The sequence below is a fragment of the Rhagoletis zephyria genome, unplaced genomic scaffold (assembly GCF_001687245.7).
Source record: "Rhagoletis zephyria isolate East Lansing unplaced genomic scaffold, Rhagoletis_zephyria_1.1 Rzeph_scaffold_01002, whole genome shotgun sequence".
Taxonomy (NCBI): domain Eukaryota; kingdom Metazoa; phylum Arthropoda; class Insecta; order Diptera; family Tephritidae; genus Rhagoletis; species Rhagoletis zephyria.
Window position 1 is genome coordinate 61,916 of NW_016158086.1, and position 14,916 is coordinate 76,831.

The window sequence follows — 14,916 nt, forward strand, 5'->3', positions numbered from 1 at the left end:
CGAACCGAACACTGATTTTGGTAATAAAATTCAATGATTTGCAAGCGTTGCTCGTTAGTAAGTCTATTCATGATGAAATGTCAAAGCATACTGAGCATCTTTCTCTTTGACACCATGTCTGAAATCCCACGTGATCTGTCAAATACTAATGCATGAAAATCCTAACCTCAAAAAAATCACCCGTTACATACTTTCAGATATTTCAACGTAAAGTTTCTTGACTCCAATTTTATTTTAGTATGTGAACCTCATACACATATCCTTGTCGTGTCAGTGGCAAGGTAAAAAAGTTTCTGCCCTGCAAACACGGATAAACATCTGCACACACATACTGCCTCATATCACAAAAAACAGCTGTTGGTTTTTTACACACCTGTTCAAGCGATAACTTATACCCGTATCGATATATTGATAAGCTTTGACTATTAATGGTAAAATATGTTGGCAAATATTTTTAAAATCTACTGCACAGCAGTAATGAAATGTTGTAGTATGGCTGTTTTGCTTGTATCACTGAGATCGCTCGTTTGGGACTGAGTTGTGGAAATTGACTAGGCGAAAATTTTCAGCTACTAAATTCCAGTCTAAGCAGCGACTCAGCTGCATATGTATGTCAATGAGGGCAGGTCATTGAGTCACGGATGCGTTACCTACATACATTTGTATAGCGAAGCTAGCCAAACTGTAGTAGCTACATATGTATGTGTCGTATGTGGGCGGGTTCGCCACTGAAGCGTGGCGCCATATCAAAGTGGAGCTACATCTTTCAAGAATCGTTCGTGTTCATAGCAATTATGAGCAAAATGTCGTTCGAAAAGTTCAGTTTCCAAAAAGACACACAACTATGCACATATATGTATAAAGGTACATAACGTCGTTTAAAGTACAAAACCGCGTATCCTACATTCTGCAAAACCGCGTAATTGACATTTGCTGCCAAAAATTGGATTTGCTCACATAAGCTCTTGGCTCAATCCTTATCCATTCGTCGTGAAATATACTAGCGATTGCTTTATAAAAAATGGAACCATTTTGAAATGTGAGAGTTTTTAATGCTCTAGAAAATATTTTATGCAACCTCGCATGCGCGGTTTTGCATTTTGTTGATACGCGGTTTTGTACTGTAAACGACGATATGTATGCACATATGCGTAGGTCGTTGTCTTTATTATGTCGTCCATACATTCAAACAGAAGTAGCTATGCGTATTACCCGCTTTTCTTTTGAATTTATTTTCTTTTTTCACATTTAGATTTTATTCCGCTTGCCTTTTATGGCTTTATTACAAAAGGCAAAGAAATTAATTGAAAATCGTTTTGTTTCCTGTGTGCGCGCGATTGCCCCGTGAATAGTTAAGGTGGCTGCACCATTTGTATTTTTGCAACCGAATAACCACGGTATATTTTCGAAAGACGCCTTCATGGTTATCATTTTCGCTGAACCAAATTCTCGTGGTCCCTCAAATTATAATTTTTGCAAATGGCGGCATCGGATCGTTATACTCCACAAAAAAATAAAATGTCATATTTATCAATCGAAGTTATGTACTACCGTCCCAGTTTTCAAATTTGGTGACCATAATGTCGTCTGCAACTTCAGAACTTTGTCTAAGTTGGTTGACCATACACATATATAATTCAGGTTACATTGTTCGGTCATGTAATCATCCAAATGACAACATGGATTCTTCCGGGCACATCAACCTGTGCGATTTTAGCCTTTTTAACTAATGTAATGTAATTAATGCTTCGAAAAGCCGCTTGCAATTGGCGGTACAGTGACTCAAACAAGTGTTAATTATTATAAATGTTTTTCAAGACAATTTTTTTTGGTTATTTGCAAGTTTCAACCGGTTAAAAAAATTACGTTGATTTTCGAAATTTCTTTAGTGACTGCTTTTGCGATTTTTTTTTTATAACAGGTGGAATTTATGAAAACCTGGCGTTGATTTTTTGAAATTTTGTTGCCAACAGTGTCCTGCATAGGAAACTCGTGCTTATATGGAATTTTTTTTAAATCAACGTAATTTTTTAGGCGCTTGAAACTTATATTTCATGAGCCTAAATTTGTATGGGCTGCATACCCAAAAACGTTGTGAGGATTCAGATTCTGATAAAAATTTGTTGTATTTTTCATAAATTTTTTATAAAGTTTGAAACTTTGATTTAATTGTCTGTCGAATATAGGACTTGTTACGAACTATTGAAAAGATAATACAGCGGGGAATAATTTCCACTTTCTAGGACATCGCTGTCATTTACAGGCCTATTCTGCTTGTTACCGAACATTTTGACACCGAGAAATTTAAATACCTAAAAATGACACAATTTCTTGTAAAGGCAATTTTCTAGATAACTTGGTAACGTTATAATTTATTCAAGCTATGAAGTCGATATTCTGGTATTGCATGTTTCACAGGACAATATTTTTACATGTGTATGAGATGGTAACTTGCCAGAAGGACTTATTCTCTTATAATTTTTATATGTATGTACATATATGCAGTCATCTGAAAAATAATAGGAACACGACATGTTTTCCAGTTTCGGCTTTTTCCCTTTGTTTGTTAAATGTTTATTATTATTATTTTTTTTGTAATAAAAATACAGCTCACTATCTGTCAAAAACTATATAAGTACAAATTTCAAACTGTGTAGAAAAATTCAAAAAATCTTACAACAACAACAACAGAAGAAAATGAAAGTTTCAAGTGACTAAGAATACGCGTTAATTTTTTATAATTTTTTTTTGCGGATAATTTCATTCTTTTCTTCCATACAAAAAAAAATCGAACATATCGCTCATTTACTTCAATAGTGTCATAATCCAAATTATCGCTACCTCTTCTTCTATGTTCTGTAAGAATTTCATAGCTGTATCGATTACCAGTGTCTCACTAGAACAAAATATGTATTCATTTTTACCATGGGAGTATATGAATATTCAAGCAAATGCGTGACAACGCCAGGGGAAAAAATTATCAAAAATCAACACGATTTCTTATCCACTTAAAATATGCACTTTATGAAGCTAAAAATTAATGCTTACTTAGATTTTTCCCTAAAAGTTCTTAACAAAAAGTTTATTCTTGTTGTAAAATTTTGTTGAAATTTTCTAATTTCTCTCTATAATTTGAAATTTGGACTTACATGGTGTTTATTAGAAAATGAACTGTATTTTTATAAAAAAAAAATATAGGCACTAAACTACCAAAGAAGAATAGACACAACTGGTCAAAATGTTCTGTTCGTATTATTTTTCACATGACTATAGATTGACACATTAATAGCCAGTTTCAGGAAAGCAATTTAGGTGAAAAATGTTTTTTCCCATCAGTTTCCATATTAAATCCAATAAAAAATAATAATTTTTCACTTAAATTGCTTTCGTGCAAGTGGCGATAAGTTGAACTTTTGGCAAATGAAATAAAATTCTGGGCAAATAAAATTAAGCTTTGGAAAAGTAAAATTAAACTCTACTGTAGCACTAAACAGTGTTTGAAAAACTGCTACTTTACATTTGCAGCATCTAACTCTCTTTTTATTTTACAGCAGTTTAAAAGTAGGAAAATTTTGTGTATTAATTCCAAGAGCTAGGCTAAAGTCGATCATTTGCCAATTTAATGCGAACAATCCATTTACGATTCAGGTCCTTAAGGCGAATATTGTGCAAGCCACTCGTTAGAGCCAGACATCGTCACCAATAACTTGGAAAACTGGGTTAACGAAATTATGTTCCATAAGTAACACAGGATATTGATTCCGATGCGGCAAATGTTAAACATGTTTTTGAGAGACTCCATGGACCGTGGATAAAGTATCAGAAAATCACTTTTTTTTTGCAATATTTGAGAAGCTCTAGCAAAGAAATAAAAGGTGATAAAACCTTAAAAGCTAGGACTCCCAATCTGCACCTTGACCTGATGGTCACTTATACTTCTATTTACTACGCAAATCGAAATTTTCGGTATGAATTAAATTCAAGAGAGAAAACTCGCTGAACCAATACACTTACATACATATATTCCAGACTGGTTCTTAATATCACCAACGCTTATATTTTCGCCTTACTATATATGGCAATTCAAATTTCCGTTCAACCAATTCACCTTTCCTTCAAAATACCACAAAAATGTTTATTGGGTTTAGCCCTAACTAATTTATAATTTTTTAACTAACGATTTCGTATTCTCCAGCTGACACAAATAAGCAAAATAAATTACAACCGGCGCTTATATGTTTGTACATATACACATGTATGTATGTACGTAGACTTATAAATTAACTCACCTTCTCCTGAGTAGATTCATCAACGCCACTGTCGTTGTCACCTTCTGAAATTAAACGAAAGGTTACAATTTGTGTTTAAATTAATGTGAGAAATCAAATGGAAAGCCTCAAGCAGTTTGGTGTCAATACTTGCAATGCCCCATCCATAAACTGATAACTCTCCAAGAGCATAATACATATTGATATGTATATATGTACATAAGTATAAGTAAATATTTATATAGCATGTAGATAAATAAAATACTCTTTAAATTTGTTTGTATTGTTGTATTCTTACTGTGATCACCACTTTTCTGCTTCCGTCCATTCTCCACGCCGCTGCTTAACATTTCCTGTATGCTCGACAATGTTTTCATGCCGTTCGCTTTCACCTCGGCTATTGGTGTCAGCGTCTCGCCCATACCAAATGCATCTTTGATTGAGTTCGTTTTAACTTCCGCCACCGCTGGTCCCATCGGATCCTCATTTGCACTCAACGTCTTGCGCGGTGTTATCGCCTGACCCACCACCACATCATCATCATCTTCATTGTTGTTCGAACTGGCCGATGGTGGGCGTGGTGGTAACTGTACGGGAGATTGTTGGTATGGTTGTTGCTGTGGTTGCTGTTGTGGTAGCTGTTGCTGCTGTTGTTGCTGTTGCGGTTGCGGTTGCAGTTGCTGATAGGGCGGTCGTTGTAGTGGTTGTTGTTGTGCACCCACTTGCGGAACGCCAGGCGGACGTGCAAATGGCGGACGCGTCGGCGGATTGCCAGGATAGGGATTTTGTAGACGATTCGCTGGCATTTGTTGACCAGGTGGTGCACCGGACCAGGGATATGCAGCGGGCGGGCGTTGTTGACCTTGCCCAGGTGGACTCATTGGACCGCCATTTGCGCTAGGTGGACGCATTTGCAGGTTTTGCAGCGGTGGCGGTGGTGGACGTTGCCCGCTGCCGGGGGCACCAATGCCCATCAGCAGATTTCCCCTGCTATCTGTGTTACGCAATGGAGGTGGCATTGATCTTGGTGGAGGACCACCACCAGGTGCACCGCCCATGTTCATGGGAGCGCGAGGTGGCCCAGCCATCGGTCGTGGGGGCATGCCACCGCCAGGAAATGGTGGGCGAGGTCCACTGACAGGTGGCGGTCGCATCTGCATTTTCACAATTTGAATATATTTCAGTTCGCGCGGCAAAAATAATATGTATGTATGTATGTATGTATGTGCGCACGTAAGCATGTATGAACATCAGGATGCCGCGCAAAAACAAGTTGCTGCTTGTACAAACGAATTATAAAACTTGAACAGTCTCTCTTAAATATTTAATTTCAACATGTTGCCACCATGTTTTGTGCTTTTCCACCTCGTGAACAGAGTACAACATTTTCGTAAACATTTTGAAGAACTTAACCAGGGAGCGATAACGCACTCCAACTAAATAGGAACAAAAGTATTGAGAGCAGTTTGAGCGGGAACAGAATAAGAACAAAAGGTCCGCGAACGTGCCCGTAAAATACAAAATTGCGAACGCAACTCTCGGGAACGTTCTTAAAGAGAACAAAATGAGAACAAAACTCTAAAGAACATTCTCTATAAGAACATAATGAGAACGAAAGTATCGACCACATTTTCAAGTAGCAGCAAATAAGAGCAAAAGTCTACTAGAGAACAAAACGAGAACAGAAGGTTTGAGTACTTAACGTTAAGAATGAGAAAGGCGTCTGCATGGTGGGATGAAAAATCGCTTCAGGAAGAACTGTGACTGTTATTTCTAAGCCATATTAATCATTTGAACTTCCAGCTCATGAATCGTTAGGTTGAACAGTCCATGTATGGAACCATTTTTCATTTTATGTGCAAGCAAAATTCGTGTCTTTGGCCTTTCGTTGACTTAATTTGCATAATTCTCTTAAAGTTTTATATTTTTTTATATTGGTACTATTCAAATATTTCAAACTAACGTAGCGCTATGAGAAATATTTTTCACGTTTCTTTCTATGTCAGAAACTTCTTGAGACTTGATTCCCCAAATTGTTCTTCGACAGAAAGTTCCTTGGCCCGTTTGTTCCCGTTTTGTTCTTTGTCAGAACGTTGCGGAGACTTTTGTCTCCACTTTGTTCTCTTAGAAATGTTCACAAAAGTATTGCTTGGATTTGGTTTTCTTTGAGGACGTTCCACAGGGTTTTTTTGTTATATAATTCCCGTTAAGAACGTTCTCGACAATTTTTTTCACACGTTCGATTTTGTAAAAATACCCTGGAGGGTTTTGTTCTCATTTGGGTTAGGGTTTTGTAGCGTTCTTGGGAACAAAACTTAGAGAACGACATTAAGTTTCCGGGGTGTGCATAGCTCAGTGGTTAACGCATCTGACTTTGCACATCGATGATGCGGGTTCGATCCCTGCTGAAGTCTAGAAAAAGAACTCTGATGAGGAGATGTGATGATCTCCGAAATATCTCTCTGCTATAACTTCTACTGCCTAGAATGTCCTTGTTGCTTTTTCCATTTTTCCTAATAAACAAAATCTTGGCACAAAGCTCAATAACAACATTAAAAATAAAATATTAATATGCCACAATAACATTGACAACGCCATTAAGTTTCGATCGAAAAAGCAAATTTTGATCGGAACTTCTAACTAAAAATTATAAAAGCTAAAAGTTAACTAAAAATCTTTGCTTTTTATTTGTCAATGTTTTTGTGGCTTGTAAATATTTAATTTTAATATTTTTATTAAGCTTTGTACCACGATTTATTTATACGGAAAAGTGCTTTGCTTTTTGTTTTGAATTGCAAACTCGCTCGCTCTCTGGCTTCTATAAACTGTACCGATAGATTTAATAACAATAATCAGACTTTTCCAAAAACTAACTTCGCTCATGCCCGATGTATCTCGTAATAGACATTTGCTTCAAATCCTTATAAATACCTTAAAAAAGTCAAGCTATTCATACGTACATATTCCTTCTTTTTGTGAAAAATAAATACTTCTAAATTTTTTGGTTTATGAATGAACAGTGGGATCACATTATTTCATTAACGAGTTTCTGGTAATTTGTATCAAAATTAAAAATATATTTAACATTTCGGCAGTTTTTGAAAAAAAATGCAGATCTTTTACTTTGTCTACCTCCATAGAATATTTTCCTACAGAAAGGCTGGGCGACAACAGTTTTTTTTTTTAATCAATGAAAAGCACTATTTNTGGAAGTCATAAAATAAACTACATTTTATTATTCGCTTGTGGAAGGAGAACTGAATTTTTTATATTTTGCGTGAGGTAGTCTAATGTATGCCTATTAGTATATGTATTTGAAAGTGCTGAAATATGCAAATATTTATGTAGTAAAGTGCGATTAAGATCGCAACCAACCACAACAAAAATTTGTCTAAGCGAAAAAATCTTATGAAAGCCACCTGATTGAAGCTAGTTAGCATAGCGTGGTATAACTAAGTTTGTTTGTAAATATGTATGTATGCTGAATTTGTTTACATTTTAATGGTATCGTATTTCGTGCTGTTCTTCTGAGACATTGCGGAAAAGAGTAGGAGATTTGACCTGAATAATGAATTTCGGCTGTAATCAGAGCTGAACGAAGGGCTACAAATCACTTATTGATTCAACAAATTCCAACTTTATATCATTTAACAAGTTTACATATATATACATATGTATACATTCATGTATATATAGATATCTGCGAATCTTGTACTTATTTGTTGCATACAGAATATTTATATTGCTCATGCCACGAATTAGAATATATTTGCAATACCACAAATTTTGGTGTTTTATGGCAAACGCAAATGTTTACATTTAAATCCTATGCCACCACAAAACAGCCTCGGCTTCAGCAAGGTCGCCATAATAGTAAATATTGTGAACAGGTTTATAGCGCTTTGCAATACACTACTAGCTAATTTGAATAAGATAGTGAAGACATTAAGGGGGCAAAAAGAGTTGACTACTCTTTGAGCAGAATAAGTCGTTTAATATTTAGTTTCTCATGATTTATGGGTATATCGATATACATACATACATCCGTAAGTATGTAGGTATTTATGAATGCAGAAATTTTCAGAATTTATGAGAAAAAGCCTTACCGCCAAGAAGCGATTTGCACTTATTTACATGTACAAAGAAATTTATTGTTAAAAAAAATAATTGTAAGTAAAAATGACTGTGCAACAAGAAAAAAATCACGAAATACACCCGAAAAAAACTTGATGTGGTTTGCAGGTAGAGCCGGTAGGGTCGAGTACAACATGAAAATTGGCTTCTTATAGTTCCTTAACCCTATTTTGTTTTAATTTAAAAAACGGTTATTTTCGTACTTGATGCACTTGCTATCTTTTAACATATTGACTATTTTTCACTCGATTTTCAAAATTAAACATGTTTTTTAAAGGAGGACTTAAAGGATTTTGAAATTACTTAGATTGTTGGAAGTTAGCATTGGGGTAAATTAAAAAAAACCCTATTTTTCAACTTTTACCATCGATAAATTCAAAAATTAAGGAGGCCCAGGGCTGCGTGTGTACCAGGTTTGGTACAGATTGATAAAGTGGTTTTCCAGATAGACGTATTTGACGTAAGTGTGCAATAACACGCCCATTTTTCAAAAGTTGGCGGAATAATTTTTTTTTTTGCTAAATAGGCATTATATATATCATAACCTAAGGGTGAAAAGGTGCCAAGTCCATTTTTTGGAATTGTTTAGGAGAGACGAAAAATCGGCGTTTTTTCGTATTCCCTGCCACTCTTCATTAAAAACTAACTCCATTAATAACTACATTTTGAAAAGAATGGACTTGCCACCTTTTCACCTTTAGGTAGCGATATAAATTTTGAGTAAATATTAATTAATTCCTTAGCAACTCTGCGCAAAAATAAAATATATGTATACGTTACGTCTTATAAGGGCTTACACACCCTAGAATTTTTCTAAATGGAAAAACGATTACCCGTATTTTCTTGTTAAAAAAAAAAACAGATATTTAGAACTACCTTAAAAGCCCATGAAGTTTTTCGTAGATGTGGCATAGAATACTTAAAAATTAATATTTATCTCCGATTGTTTATTTTAGCATTTTTAATACTAACGATTTTTTATGGATTCCCTCTGGATTATTGCAGTTTTTGGGGGTCCTATAAAATTAGTTAATATAAAAAAAAGGTTAGATAAACAATTGGGTGTTGTTATTGGGAGTCTCCTAAAGAGAAAGAGAGTTTTCCGATCGAAACATATTCATTTACAAGAATTCTATACCATTTCTACGAAAAATATGTTTTGCCCACATAAAATACATGCAAAACTTCATGGGCTTTGAGGCAGTCCTAAGTATATATATACATATTTTTTTTACAAAAAACGGGTATGTTTTTTCATTTTGAAAAGTCCTAGGGGGCGAGAGCTTGACATTTCAAACTTTTTTCACCGCATGTATTTCGGACTACCCTGGTATACATCCATATAAATTCACGACCATATTTCTACTTAAATTACTCAACTTCAGCAATATTTATCCGATTTAATTAAATCAGGTAGAAATTTGTTCGAATATAAATTTACGTTTATATAGAAACTAATTCCTGTAAATCTGATTGTACTCGAACAGACTAATGAGAGTGGCATCTCTCTTTGAAAAAGTCACATGGCGAAAAATCAAAATTCTCCAGACTTAGCTGCCATGCCCTGTCGTGCGCTGCGTAGGATAATCGCTTGTATGCAAAGCGCATTAAACAGATTCGATATGTGGCAGTACTCATGTTATGCGCTGCAGCACAATACAAGTATAACCAGCGCTTAAGAGTACATACATACATACATACATATGTTTAAAAAAAAATTTTAGGTGGAGACTTTGGTTATAATACTTACCGCCTCTGCATCACCCATTTTTATTCACAATCCACTGATTTATAATGTTAGTTTGAATTATTTATTTATTTGTAATTGTACTGTTTATTTGTTTATTTCTTTACTTGGTTTTCCTATATTATACTTTTTTTATTGAATTTAGAATTATAGTATATTTTATTCCAGTTAAATTGTTCTTATATACAAATTAAGTATCACGAACCTATGTTTCTTCTTATTTTCATTGACTTTTCGTTGTGAACAGGTATGTCGAGTTACTTGCAGAACTCTTCTTAATGCACAGTTCCCCATTCCAATAAAAACTAAGCAATTGCTTTTTCGTGAAGTTTCAGACCTTTTACTTAAATTTATTTAAGAATTTTTAAGATAAACGAATTGCTGTAGGCCTGTGTGGCGCGCAATGCTTTTATAAAATGTATACGCCATAAGTTATTCAACAATTTTCTAAACAATATTTAAGTATTTTAAAGGACGACATTAACTGGTTAACAACGCATTATGAATAGCTTTTGTTTCCTGTATGCGCCTATAAAAAGTAACGCGTATAAATGAAACCAGGTCAGTTGTCGCAATAGTTGCATTTGAAATTCTTTCAAGCGCTCCTAAGCACAAATAAATACACTAATTCTCATAGCAAGCAAAGGACTCGACCCTCTTAGAATATTTAACCATACAACATAAAACGTGAATTCTTTCATACTAAAATCGACTTGAGTACCTCCTGATATCAATTACACATATTTAGTCAGAAATAGAATTATGAGAGGGTATATATGTATGTAAGGTAGGGTGGTCCAGAAATAGTAAAGCCGGAATTTTAATGCCGCCATCCCGAAGAAAAAATAAAACAACTTTCTTTATTTTGAAATCAAAAATATTTACGGAGTGCTCAAAATTTTCCATGTATTTTATATGGGGGAAAAACAACTTTTCGTATAATTGGTACAGATTTATTAAAAACCAATATTTCGCGATCAGAAAACTCTGGTTCTCTTCAGGAGACTTTCAATATAATTCTTCAATTGTTTATTTAACCATTTTTTAATACTAAAGATTTTTTATTAGTCCCCCTCATTGCATTTTCTGTTTTTTTTTTGTCGGACGTATAAAATACAGTTACCATGAAAAAATGGTAAAAGTAACACTTGGGTATTATTATTGAAAGTCTCCTGAAGAGAAAGGGAGTTTTCCGATCGAAAAATTTTGATTTTCAGACTTCTACACTATTTCTACGAAAAGTTGTCTTTCCCCATATAAAATACATGGAAAATTTTGGGCGCTTTGAGCCCCCCTAAATATTTTTTGATAAAAAAAAAAAAAATAGGAACATATTTTTTCGGTATAGAACCATCCTAGGGGATGGCGGCATTAAAATTGCGACTTTACTTTTTCGCATGCATATTTGGACCACCCTAATGTACATATGTATGTGTACATATATTTGTGCAAATGTATAAAATGAATGTGCTTGCACTTATGTACATTTGTATAACCATTATTGCTCAATGAGCAGCTAAGCCGTCAAGTCATTGCTATATTTGCATATTCTAATACGCTGGATAACACTTTCTGTATTGTTTGCCATTTGGTTTTTAACCTACAAACTTGTATGCAAAACACTTCCTTTCAATTTGCCGTACAAGCGCACGTTCACGTTCTACTTGGTTGCTGCAGTTCATGTTGACAATAAAGTTGAAAGTTGGTACTATTGAAACTTCAAAAAACTTTGCTATTACTAATTTGCATGCGATTTTCTATTTGCAGTGCGGTTCAATAGGAATGCGCAATCACAGCCACTGGCACCGCCGCCGCATACGCCGTGTTGCCTGTGTAGTTTGGCGCGCATAAAACCCTTTGAACGATATCTATGTACATACATACACTCACATGCACTTGAATAGGGTCAACGCTTTTTCACTTTTTTTCTCTAACTTTAAACTTTAAAAAATTCATACAATTTTCTTCGAAATTTCTATTTTTTTTTCTCAGTTACCGAAGGGTCGCCTTTTTTTTATTTAGAAAAATTGCGGCAGAGCGTCAGTACAAAATTTTCAAAAATAAACGGTAATTTTTAGTATACTCAAAAAATGCTTAAGGCGAAAAAAGCTCCATGCAGGAATTTGTGTTCAGAAAAATATTTGAATTAAAATAAAAAAAATTTCTATCCTTCAATTTGACAGTAAATATGTTTAATTAATTAAAAACTATTGACAATTAGCGGGCATATGTATTGAAATAACGCGGTGAGAGTGAAAAATTTTCTTATTTTGATTAAAATATTTTTCTGAACAGCAAGGTACTATTTTTATCCTGTGTGGAGTATTTTCCAGGTACATCTACAAATATAGCCAGATTGACTGTACTATGTATTTCAATTGAAAAATAATGGAAATGAAATAAAAGAAAAACAGTCCAGGAAAAAAAGCGAAAAAGCATTGTCCCTATTAAAGTGCTCTGGAGTGTACTACTTATACATATATGGACATTCAAATGGCTTGCACGCTTTAGTGCTTTTACTTGTGTGTGTGTGCTATGGTTTTCCGTAAGGGTATCTAATACAAGCACAGACGGTTGTGGGGTATGAATAATATCATTTTGCGGTAAAGTTTTCGACGCCATTGTTGCGGCAATCGGCATTTGATTGCTATCGATAGAACTGCGCTGATGGCAAACAGTAGAGTAGTAGGTGGTAGTGCAAGAACATAAAGTTGAGAATCAAACAAAGAAAGAAACTAAAAAATGGTTAAAGGATTGCAGAAAAAGCATAGAGGATATTTAAAAAAAAGAATATGTACATAAGGGTGGTCAAAAAATTAAAGGAAAGTTGGAGTTTTAATGCTCACACCCACTAAGATTGTTTTATGCCGAAAAAAATTATACCCTTGTTTTATTTTTGTTTTTTTGTTGAAATCAAAAAACATTTAGAGGTCATTCGGTCAAAGTTTTCATGTATTTTATATGCAAAAAAAACTGTTTTTTCGAGGAAATGATATAGAATTTTTGTAGATCAATATTTTTCAATCGGGAAACTTTGGAGAATTTCAATAATAATACTCAAAGGTTTATTTAATAATTTTTTAATATAAAAATGAAAAAAAAAATCGCTAGTATTAAATAACGGTAAAATAAACTACTGGATATTAATTTTCCGTTATAGAACAATGCTTTAGTGTGAAATTTCCGGCTTTATCTTTTCACATGCATTTTTGGACCAACTTAAGGCACATATATGTACATATCCTAAATAGATACAGTGTGAAGTCAGGCAAATATAGCTAGAGGTAGATATCTAGCTGTTAATGTATTTGTATTAGCGTAATGCCTGTGGATACTTTGCTAACTTTACCTTATTTGACGAGATATTAAAATGCTGACTTCCCTAAGGCAAAGTACTGGCGTAACCCTACGGCCCCAAAACTACACTGGGTGTGGATGTGAACTGCATACCGAAGTAACGGAAATAATCTTAATTTATTCCTTTGGGCTTGACTTGGTCTTCTAAGCTGAGTGCTTGCAAATATTCCCAAAAAATACATATATATCGAGTTTACTACTCGAAATTTTTACGACAGTTTGTTGATTTTTTTTAATTTTCCACATAGTTTGAAATTTAAATTCATTCGGTCTTTGTTAAAGAATGAACTATATTTTTATGAAAAAAAACTAAACTTTATTAATAAAATGATAAATTACTAAAACTTGTCAATATATGGTGCGCTTGTCCATATGGCACGGGGTGTAGTTTTCGGCAAAATGATAGAATGGTTAAAATAAATGTCTGAGCGAAACTTAAGGTTAAGATAGATATTAAAATTGCATGAGAAATATTTTCAGAGAACATTTTAACCCATCACCTCCCGCCTAAACGGGTCCGCTCGACCCTTACTATAAGAAACCCTTCAAAAAATAAATTTGGAAGGTCGTAAGAGGGTTTAAATGTTTTACAGAATTATTTATCGGAGAATTTTACTATAGGTCTTCTCAGGCAAATTCAACAGGTCACCAACGCAAAAGTGTCTGACAATTAAAATTTAAAGATGAATTATAAAATATGTTGTGCATGGAAAAAATTCAAGTTTTTTCGCTGCTTCAGAAATACTATAGATATCAAGCACACAGTTTTCATTAGAAAAGGCCTGAATTAAAAAAAAAAAATATTGAACGAATTGAAAAAAATTTAAAAGAAGAAAATACTGCTCTTCTGTTAAATTTGGTTTCTGGCACATAGGAAAATTTCGCGCAAAGGGCGAGGGATATAAATTTTTATCAGTACTCCGCGTTTATATTTTGGAATTAAAATTAGTAGTTTTATAACAAAAACTGATATGCTTTTAATTGAATCTAATTGCGATAACCCAAAAAAAATACATTGCTGTTTAGAAATTTTGTTAAAGGTTATTAATAAACAAATAAATAAAATAAACCATTTTGTCAAAGAAAAGGTTAAAATATTTGCATAGGTTACGAAATGCGACACCGTGCATTGAGAAATTACTGCAATGGGAATTCCTTTACGGCACTGTTCAATTATAGAGCGTGGTAGTAGACGTGAGTAAGCAACAAAATGTAAAAAAAAAAATCTAACAATTTGAAATAAAAAGTTATTTGTGGCTGCATTCTCACTTCCTCTTACTTCGCTTGTGTTCCATAAAATAATATCTAAAACTTTTTTTAAAAATGCCTTTTACTTATTAGGCTCAAATGCACATACTAAGTATAAATAAGTATCCTTCAATGCAGCTGTAAGATTCTAAATTGCTTAAA

General features: G+C 34.0%; 2 protein-coding genes across 2 annotated transcripts in view; both read right to left on the reverse strand.

The window, feature by feature from the left end:
• The window catches only part of LOC108362398 (microtubule-associated protein tau), a 35,534-nt gene extending 25,271 nt beyond the window's left edge, over window positions 1–10,263 (reverse strand). Inside the window, exons 1-3 of the mRNA XM_017615337.1 lie at window positions 10,153–10,263; window positions 4,567–5,422; window positions 4,290–4,333 (exon numbers count right to left, since the gene is read on the reverse strand). Of these exons, the coding sequence (XP_017470826.1) occupies window positions 4,290–4,333; window positions 4,567–5,422; window positions 10,153–10,170 (918 nt within the window). The 5' untranslated portion in view covers window positions 10,171–10,263. The remainder of the gene's footprint in view (window positions 1–4,289; window positions 4,334–4,566; window positions 5,423–10,152) is intronic.
• A 1,807-nt stretch (window positions 10,264–12,070) lies between these two features.
• Mlc1 (Myosin light chain alkali) overlaps window positions 12,071–14,916 on the reverse strand; it is a 30,540-nt gene continuing 27,694 nt past the window's right edge. The window contains exon 7 of the transcript XR_001847460.1: window positions 12,071–12,079. The gene's annotated coding sequence lies outside the window, so the exon portion shown is untranslated. The remainder of the gene's footprint in view (window positions 12,080–14,916) is intronic.